Source organism: Rhinatrema bivittatum, chromosome 7 (assembly GCF_901001135.1).
Source record: "Rhinatrema bivittatum chromosome 7, aRhiBiv1.1, whole genome shotgun sequence".
In the NCBI taxonomy this organism is placed as follows: domain Eukaryota; kingdom Metazoa; phylum Chordata; class Amphibia; order Gymnophiona; family Rhinatrematidae; genus Rhinatrema; species Rhinatrema bivittatum.
The window spans coordinates 92,106,800-92,116,081 of record NC_042621.1 but is presented as its reverse complement, the minus strand read 5'-3'; the positions used below and the strand labels follow the sequence as shown (position 1 = coordinate 92,116,081).

General features: G+C 50.1%; 1 protein-coding gene across 10 annotated transcripts in view; it reads left to right on the top strand.

The window, feature by feature from the left end:
• Nucleotides 1-7,473: 7,473 nt before the first annotated feature.
• CBFB (core-binding factor subunit beta) overlaps nt 7,474-9,282 on the top strand; it is a 261,658-nt gene continuing 259,849 nt past the window's right edge. For 4 of the 10 annotated variants that reach the window (XM_029608699.1, XM_029608702.1, XM_029608701.1 and 1 more), the window contains exon 1: nt 7,497-8,077. In XM_029608699.1, coding sequence (XP_029464559.1) covers nt 8,000-8,077 — 78 coding nt within the window. In that variant the 5' untranslated portion in view covers nt 7,497-7,999. Of the gene's footprint in view, nt 8,078-9,282 lie in introns of all 10 variants that reach the window. The other 6 variants (XM_029608694.1, XM_029608695.1, XM_029608698.1 and 3 more) reach the window with 4 other exon arrangements.

Below are 9,282 nucleotides of genomic sequence, written 5' to 3'. Positions count from 1 at the left end.
GGACGCTGGAGAGGACGGCAGATGGACGCCGCGGCAGCCAGGCGTCCGTGAAGAGCAGGAGGAGTCGCAGAAAAGGAAAGGTAGGCGGAGTGAAGCTGTCGGACAGCGACGGTCGCAACATGCATATAGGGAAAAATAACACTTGCTATAGTTACACGATGTTAGGCTCCATATTAGGAGTTACCACCTAGGAAAGAAATCTAGGCATCATAGTGGATAATACTTTAAAACTGTTGGCTCAGTGTGCTGCAGCAGTCAAAAAAGCAAACAGAATGTTACGAATTATTAGGAAGGGATGAACGGCTCCCCTATGAAGAAAGGTTAAAGAGGTTAGGGCTATTCAGCTTGGAGAAGAGACAGCTGAGGTGGGATATGATAGAGGTCTTCAAAATCATGAAAGGACTTGAACAGGTTAATGTAAATCGTTTATTTACTCTCTCAGACAATAAAAGGACTAGGGAGCACTCCATAAATTAGCAAATTGCTCATTTAAAACAAATTGGAGAAAATTATTTTTCACTCAATGCATAATTAAGCTCTGGAATTCATTGCCAGAGGTTGTGGTTATGTCATTTAGTGTAACTGGGTTTAAAAACGATTTGGATAAGTTCCTAGAGTAGAAGTCCATAAATTGCTATTAATCAATAAGGAATAGTAGCTTGGGATCTATTTAATGTTTGAGTACCTGCCAGGTACTTGTGATTTGGATTGGCCACTGTTGAAAACAGGATGCTGGGCTGATGGACCCTTGGTCTGACCCAGTATGGCATGTCTTTTGTTCTTATGTTCTCCTGTCTCAGTTGCTCACTGTCTGCTCGGGCATCCTCCGCTTCTGTCAGAGAGCACCAGACTTGGGAGGTCAGCATGAAGATCTGGTCCTTGAGCTCTATATGGTTCTCTGTGGTCTGCTGGCAGCTGTTTAATTCTAATGCCCCCAGTTCCAGGTCCATCCTGAGGACCCCCTCTTGCTTCTCTGTTTGGTAGCGCAATTGCTTCTCTCTTTTCAGCTCCAACTGCAAACCCACTATGTGGGTTTGTAATTCTTGCACTACTTTGAGAACCTCCTCTGCCATCCCTTTTGCAGGGGTCTCCATGACATCTCTCTCTGGACTCTCCATGGCTTGCTTGTAATTGTCACATTTTGCAGACTCACTTCTCTGGCCCTCTTTACCAGTGCAGTCATCTGGCTTCTCTGCAGCACCTTCCATAAGCCAATCAGTGCTGCATCCAGCAGGCCATTCTGGATTGCCCCTTTCTGGGGCAGTCTGTGTTGCTTTCTCCAGGCCAGGCTATGAAGCTATGAGCTTTCTGGTATCCCAAACTCTGTCCCAGCAAGTTCCTTTGCCTGGTTTTCAAGCTATTCTTTCAACTTAGAGTCTGTTTTGCCTTCCACTCATTTGCTGCATTCAGCTGTCTCTGAAGATGAGTCCCTCTGAATGGTCGAGCTGCAGACAGGTGACTCAGTCAGCTGAGGTGCAGCCTCTGCTTCCCTCTTTATCTCTGTCAGGCAGATAGTTACTAGAGATGTGCATTCGTTTATCACAAATTAGGCAATTTCAATGAAATTGCCTAATTCGTAGTGGTTCGGGGGACCTGAACAACGAAACGCATTTTCCCTGAACTTCGGGGAAAATTTGTTTTTCGGGTTAGTGCGGAGGGGGGTGGGGGGGGCACATTTATTAAAAAAAAGCAAAACACCCCAACCCTTCAAATTTTCTGAATTACAATCTCCCCACCATCCCGATTCCTCCCCAAGACTTACTAAAAGCCTGGTGGTCCAGCGGGGTCCCGCGAGCGATCTCTCCCTCCAGGCCGTCGGGCTGTTGGGCCTGCTACGAATCAAAATGGCGCCAATGGCCCTTTGCCCTTACGATGTCACAGGGACTATCGGTGCCATTAGTCGGCCCCTGTCACATGGTAGGAGCAATGGCCGGCCGGCGCCATCTTGTTCTCCTACCATGTGACAGGGGCCGACCAATGGTGGTCCAGCGGGGTCCCGCGAGCGATCTCTCCCTCTGAGCCATCAGGCTGTCGGGCCTGCTACGAATCAAAATGGCACCGACCGTCCATTGCTCCTACCATGTGACAGGGGCCGACCAATGGCACCGGTAGCCCCTGTGACATTGTAAGGGCAAAGGGCCATCGGCGCCATTTTGATTTGTAACAGGCCCAACGGCCCGCAGGGAGAGATCGCTTGCGGGACCCCGCTGGACCACCAGGGCTTTTAGTAAGTCTTGGGGAGGGATCGGGATGGTGGAGGGGTTGTAAGAAAGTAAAATTGAAGGGTTGGGGTGGTTTTTTTCCGATTCGTGTTTTTTTTTCGATTCGTTTTCCTGATCCATGCCGACAAAAAATGATCTGCCGAAAAACAAAATTTTCGATGAAGCGCCCATACCGAAATACGTCCCGATACGAAAAAACGAAGCTCATCTCTAAATGTTACCTGTGCTTCCCGGACCATCTGGTTCTTCATGGCACTCTCTTGTCCCATTGCATGCTTCTCTGTGGGCTCTTCTCAGTTAGGAACAGGTCTGATGTCAACTGCCTTGGTACTTCCAGCTTCCACTGAAGCCATGCCCCTTTTCAGGGTAGAACAGACAGCTGACTTAGGTAGCTGTGGCACTCTCTCTGCTTCCAGCTGTACTGAGTCCAATCCTGGTTTTAGTTTAGTTAGCCTGGCAGTGATACATAGCCTGCCTGCTTTCTGTTTTTCCCGGGTGTTTGTCCAGAGACTCTGGCCCTTCAGGACACTTTCCTGCAGCTAACTGCTTCTGCCCTTGTAGATGGCTCTGAACCCGGGCTTGAATATTTACAAGAATCATGCTTTCCCTTGTCTGAATTCTGGGCTTAGTGCAGAGCCAAAGCTTGCTGTTAGAGACCACACCCTGTGTACCACACTCTGGTAGCTTCAGAGGGATCATGCCCTCGTCCAGCCACAGTGCACAACTGCTTTTCTATCTCTCTTTAGTTTTTTTTTTCTCTTCAAAGGAAAAAAAAGTAAAACAAAAAAACTGCCTCTCTGACACTGAGTATTACAGTTCTATCTTCAGGCAGAGCTTGCATCCTTTTGTCTGCTGAAAAACCTAAACCTGCTTCCCTCCAGGCCCCACAGACCACTCTGCTTTAACAGCAGTTTCACTCTTTTTTAATTCTGTGCTATTCTTTGAGCCAGCAGGCTTTACTTCAGTGCACTGGTGACCACTACAGCACTGCTTTGCCTCCAAACTTAGTTGGCTAGTACCACAACAAACAAACAAACTTTCTCAGTTCTCCCTGGAGACTTTGGTTTTTTTTTTTTTTTTTCGTCTGTGCCAAGCCTAGAAAAAAAAAGCCAACTTCATATATGAGGATGACTGGGCAATATCTTGTGGTCTGGAGCAGGGACCATGCTGATTCCTGCCTTTTCTCATGCAATTTCACTTTGTTAATGAAACAGAGGTTTGAGCATGCAAGAGACAGTGGTTTGAGCATGCAACCATTTAAGTGAACTGCAGCAGAGAAAAAAAAAAGAGAACAATGCAGCTACGTAACTTGAGCTACCAGCCCAGGAAACCCAAAATACCCCTTATGTGAAGGTGCTAAACTGACCATTGAATAGAAGAGTCTCAGATTCAGGTAGGGGATTTGCATATCACAGCCCCCTGAACTTCTGCTGGTAATTTTGTAGGAAATATCACTAACAAATCAGAGGATTTCAACTCCTAAATTACAGAACTATGGCTGAGAAAGGGATTTATGAGAGAAATGTACTGGAAAACAGTCCTAGGAAGCAAACAGATTTTCACCCTGACTAACACGGATATTCAGTCATGTGGGTACTGAGATCCCAGACAAGAGGGAAATAATCAGGCAGGATAGATGGGTGGGCACATGGTCTCTCTCTGTGGTCCTACCTGGGTCTTGGCCTTTTGGCTGAGAGGTAACACATACAGGGACAAACAGCAGATAAAGCAAAAACCAGGCTGAGAGAAGGTGACTTATCCAGGCTGGGTAATAGCACATGACTGTCCGTGAGCTTAGCGGAACTAAAATCACCGAAAACTGAGAGTGTGGAGGGCCAGATTCACTGAATGCTAAAATAGCCATGAGCCTAGTGGAGCTATGAATGCAAGCCAGGGAAAACCTTCCTACTGAGGGAGGAGAACTGAAAGACAGCAGCAGGCCTGGAGGTGGAGTGGTTCCCCCCCCCCTTGAGTGAGGAACCCCCAGCAGCAGATCTGGAGATCAAGTGGTCCCCCTTGAGCAAGGGGACCCCAGCGGCAGATCCAGAGGTGGAGTGATCTCCATTGAGCAAGGGGTCCCCAGCAGTTTGAGAGGTGGAGTCAGGTCCCCCAGCAGGGTATAGACCTCAGCAGCAATCCAGGAGGGAGTGGATCCCAGTGGCAGACTGGGAGGTGGTCAGATCCCCTAGGAGGGCATGGACCCCAATGGCAGTCTGAAATGAGTCGGGTCCCCCAGGAGGACATGGATCCCAGCAGCAGACTGGGAGGTGGAGTCAAGTCCCCCAGGAGGGCATGGACCCCAGCAGCAGTCCAGGAGGCAGAGTCGGGTCCCCTAGGAGGGTGTGGACCCTAGTGACAGATCGGGAGTTGGAGTTGGGTCCCCCAGGAGGGTGTGGCACAGCATTGGCACCGATTTTTCAGTGGAGTGCTATGAGACAGTTTAGATACAGTGGACCCTCCCCCCCAAGCCAACACTGCCTACCAGCCCAGTTGCATCTTTTCGCATAGGTGAGAGTTGGGATAAAGGGGGGAGGATAATAATAATACTTGAGTAAGCAGTAATGCAAGAAATCCTTTCTATTCCATTTGGTGGTATACTGTGGTGGCCAACAACCCCAAATTGCCAAATACTAAATGTTCTTGTTACCTTGAGGAAATGTATAAAGTTGTGGAGACTACTTTTAACCACAAGTAGATGAGTGTGCTGTTTGACATCCTATTAGCCATGTACATAGTCATGTAGAAATGTATATGCTTTTATAGTCTAATAAAAACCTGTATATATTTGTAAATACTGCCAGTCTTGTTCACAGTCTCATTTGTTTCCTGGGGTGAAGGGAGGGAAATACCACTCAGTAAGACCTTTTTCCCCAGGTGGAGGCACCAGGTGCCAAGAATGTGAGGACTCCTGCCAGGTCAGTCCTGGGACCCAGGAACACCCTGCTAGGTAAGCGGTCAAGGGGGCATTACATTAACTTAAACAGCAAATAATATCCACAATAGACTGCCTACCTTTGCAATAATCTTACAACACTCTTCTCAGATAGGATCAGGAGCTCTTACTGTTGGAGACATGGAGGGATCCTGATCCCAATTGGGCTCTGCCTCTTAACCTGCCCAGCAGGATACCTTCCCTAGAATCAGGGGCAGCTCAAGGCAATGTGCCACCTGAGGCGAGAACTACATGCCACCCCCCCAAATTAATAAATAAAATATCGCCCCCCCCCCAAGACTCACAAGAACCCCTGGTGGCCCACAGAGGCTACCTAGCAGGGTGTCCCTGGGTCAGAAGAGGGTAGGCTATCTAAGAAAGCCGTGAGGGCAACAGAATGGATTAGACGCCAAAGGGTTGTCTGATTAGAAACTTTAATTGAATGGAGATGTGATCTTCATGTTACGGCCCCGGGCTGTGCCCCGGGTCCTCCCCTTACTTCGAGGCCGGCCCGGGCCGCTGCGGTCCCAATTCGGCCTGTCCAGGCCTCAGCCGCGGCTCTCCCTCCTTGAGGGAGACGCCGGCGTTTCTTCGCAGCTGGCCCTGCCTCCTAGGTGAGCGCGCGCGCGCGCAGGGGCTGTGAATTTAAAGGGGCCAGCACGAGAAACCACAGGACTGCCTCCTGATGACATCAGATGCTCCAGCCCTACTTAAATCCTGCAGCCAGGCTCCTTCCTTGCCTTGCAACGAGGTTCACACTGTTCCTCTGTGTCTCTAGTTGCTGTGTAGGACTCCGGTTTGTCTCTGCTGAATTTTGACTCCTGGCTTCTGACCTGGCTTCCCCTCCTGACTTCGTCTTCAGCTTCTGCTCCTAGTTTTGGTTCGTCCTCCGACTTCTGGCTTTCGACCTGGCTCCGTCCCATGACTCCGTCTTCAGCTTTCGTCCCTGGCTTTGGTTTGGTTCTTTGACTTCTGACCCGGCTTCGCTCTTGGACTTCGACTTCGGTTTCTTCCACCACCTCAGGTATCCAGTACTTGCTGGTCCAGAGGATTCTCCTAAGTCCCAGTGGCTCGGGCTCTCCCAGGCTTCTCCCGGGGGAGCCACGGGCTTCCGAGGGTGAAGACTCTTCAGCTACCTGGGCCCAGCCGTCCTTCGTCCATCTCTTCGGCCACAGCCCGGATCCTTGGTTGCATAGGGTCCCACCTAAGTCCAAGAGGTCCAGGTCCCTACGGGCTCCTCCTGGGGGGACCTCAGACTTCTAGTGGTGAAGCCTCTTCCGAGTCTCTTCCGTGCCGCCTCCCGGCTGGGACGCTTACTGTGGGTTCCCACAGCATACCACCAACTGTCCCAGCTCGCCCAAGGGTCCACAACCGTAACACTTTACATATTGAGCCCAACTCAGGCCGAGTTTCGCCCCCACATTGGGGCTGCGTCAGAGGCTGTGTAATGTAAATCTTTTTGTGTATATGCGTTAGATCTCATAACAGTCGACAAGACTGTTATGAGATCTGTTTTTGGGTATTCAGATTGGTGTGCTGTCTCCACTCTAATCGCTGGGCCACCAGGGGTTTTTGTGAGTCTTGGAAGCGATCTGCTGCTCCCGGGAGGTCGGCTGCCATTAACCAAAATGGTGCCAATGACCTTTAGCCCCTACCATGTGACAGGCCCTTGTCACATGGTAGGGGCAATAGACAGACCATTTTGTTAGTGGCAGCCGATGGCCCGGGAGTGACACATCACTCCTGGGCCCCCCGCTGTACCACCAGGAGTTTTCGTGAGTCTTGGAGGGGGCTGGGAAGAATTTTGAAGGGGCACATTTTGCCCCTTCAAAATTCTGCCACCTGAAGCGGCCACCTTACCTTGCCTCATTATAGAACCGCCCTGCATGGAACTCTCTCCCTCTATGGGATTTAAGGTGCACTAGGCCTCTAGCCTAGTTCCACAGAGGCTACATAGGGGAAATAGGGTCACTCCATCATACTACAGTGTTATTTTAACTTAAATTTGAAACTAGTATTGCTATAAAATTATACTTTATATTGTTAACATACCTAGATTGTATGTAAAAAAAAAGACATTAATATAGGAGTTGGGGGGAAAACTGCATGGCCCCCAACCCAAAAAGGTGTCCTGGTACCCCTGCTATGCTGCATATCTATTCAGGCAGATTTAAAGTTTAAACTTAAATCCACGTTTACTCATCTGGCACACAGTGCTGAGCCATGCAGTTCAACTGCAAAACTAGGACCCTATGCCAATGCACAGAAGGAGCACGCTTGGCAGCGCGCACGGGTCTGAGCTCGCTCTGGGGGATGTACAATAGGCTGTAGGCCGTAGGGCTTCCGCCACGCATGCGCCCCATGGTAGCTGGGCGTCAAGGAGCCCAGCGGTGCAGAGTTGTGAATAGGAAGGTTTGCTTCTCTGGTAGTTGAAGGAGAGAGAGGAAGTCAGCACAAACCAGAGGAGTAAGAGTGAGCAGTATTGCAGTTTGGTGTGCGCTTTCTTGCTCCTTGTCTTGCGACCTAAAGACAGCGAAAAAGACCGGGAGAGTTTCAAAGCAGAAAAAGAAACAAAGGGGATGTTTCTGTAGCTGCTATTAGTAATAGAAGGAGCCGGGCTCTAGATCTCCTCCTTCTCTGGGCGCGTTTCCTGAGCAAGCGAGAAGCTGGGGAAGGCGCGGGGCAGAGGAAGGGCCGAGAGCCAGATTCCGATACAGCGCCGGCAGGGGACAACGGAAGAAGCCGCCGCCGCCTCTCGCTACAGATACGGGCTGCTGCAGCCTCAGCCTCTGCTCAAGTTCTCTCGCAGGCGGGGCGCATTCGCCGCTTCCCGTGCCGCACCAACATGCCGAGGGTCGTCCCTGACCAGAGGAGCAAATTCGAGAACGAGGAGTTTTTCAGGAAGCTGAGCCGGGAGTGTGAGGTGAGGGAAAGGAGGTGGCAGCAGCGGAGAATCCCGGGCTGTGCTCGGTCAAAGGACAGGGTTAGGGGGGTTCGGCTGTAAAAGAGGGCATGGAGCCTTTCCGGACGCAGGAAGAGAGACTCGGAAAGAGGGTGGGGGGTACTTATTCCAATCCAGGAGCTTCTGGCCTGCTTGAAGCTGCTGCGTTGCTTTTGCAAAGTTTTGTCTGTGTGTTGCTAGAACTCTAAACTTCCTGTTTCGAGGCAGACTAAGGCAGGCGTCTTTTAGACATGAAAGCAAATGTTGTCTTTGTTTTTAAATAAAACGTCCCCAAAGGGCTAACTGGCTTATGACCGGTGCTTGTAATAAAATAAGGGGCTCATTCACAAAGCCGCCGCCCTTGGAGGCAGCCATTGTTAAAAAAAAAAAAAAAAAAAAAGTTTAAACCTCTGCGCAAGCTCCGCCTCTCACCCCACCTCTTCAATAAAGACCCCCCCCCCCTACCCAAAATAACTTCCTCGTGGTCCAGCGGACACTCCCTTTACTTGTCAAAATCTCCCTAGGGCTCCGGGGGCATCCATTTTTTTCAAAAAGGCGAGGCTCAACATTTGCCCCTGTCACGTGATAAGGGCAAAAACCGGGTGGCACCATTTTGACGATGGATGGCCCTGGCCCGGAGCCCAGAAGGCCCTTTGGGCCGCCTGCTGGAGCACTAGGGAAACTTTAATAAGTAAGAGCAGTGCTTGGGGGTCCACCAGACAACTAGGGATTATTTGTGTGTGAAAGGAGGGTTGGGGGTCATTCGGCCACCAGACTTATTTGTGTCTGATAGGGGGAGCAGTTTTTTGTTTTTGTGAAAGGTAGGGAGTTGGGCACAGGGCTTGAGAATTTTAAAAAGTAGTTTTTTTTTAATTACACAACAGGCCATCTCGAAGAGTGGCAGGTCAGGGGGTCTATGTAGACCCCCAGGGTTTAGCACTACTTTTTTGGATGCTTCTTAAGGCCATCAGCCTCTTTAAGACAGAGGCCCTGGAGCTTTTGGACAGATGATAACATCCCGAGGCATCTAGGAGAAGTTAGCTAAAACCCTTTGAGCCCAGTGCACTGTTTATCCCGCGGTTGGACGTGTGTTTTGGAGGTGTGTCCAGAGCCCCTTATGTTATAAGGGGATTAGCACATCCACAATGCGCATCCAACGTACTGCAAAACTTATAGCGCTCATCACA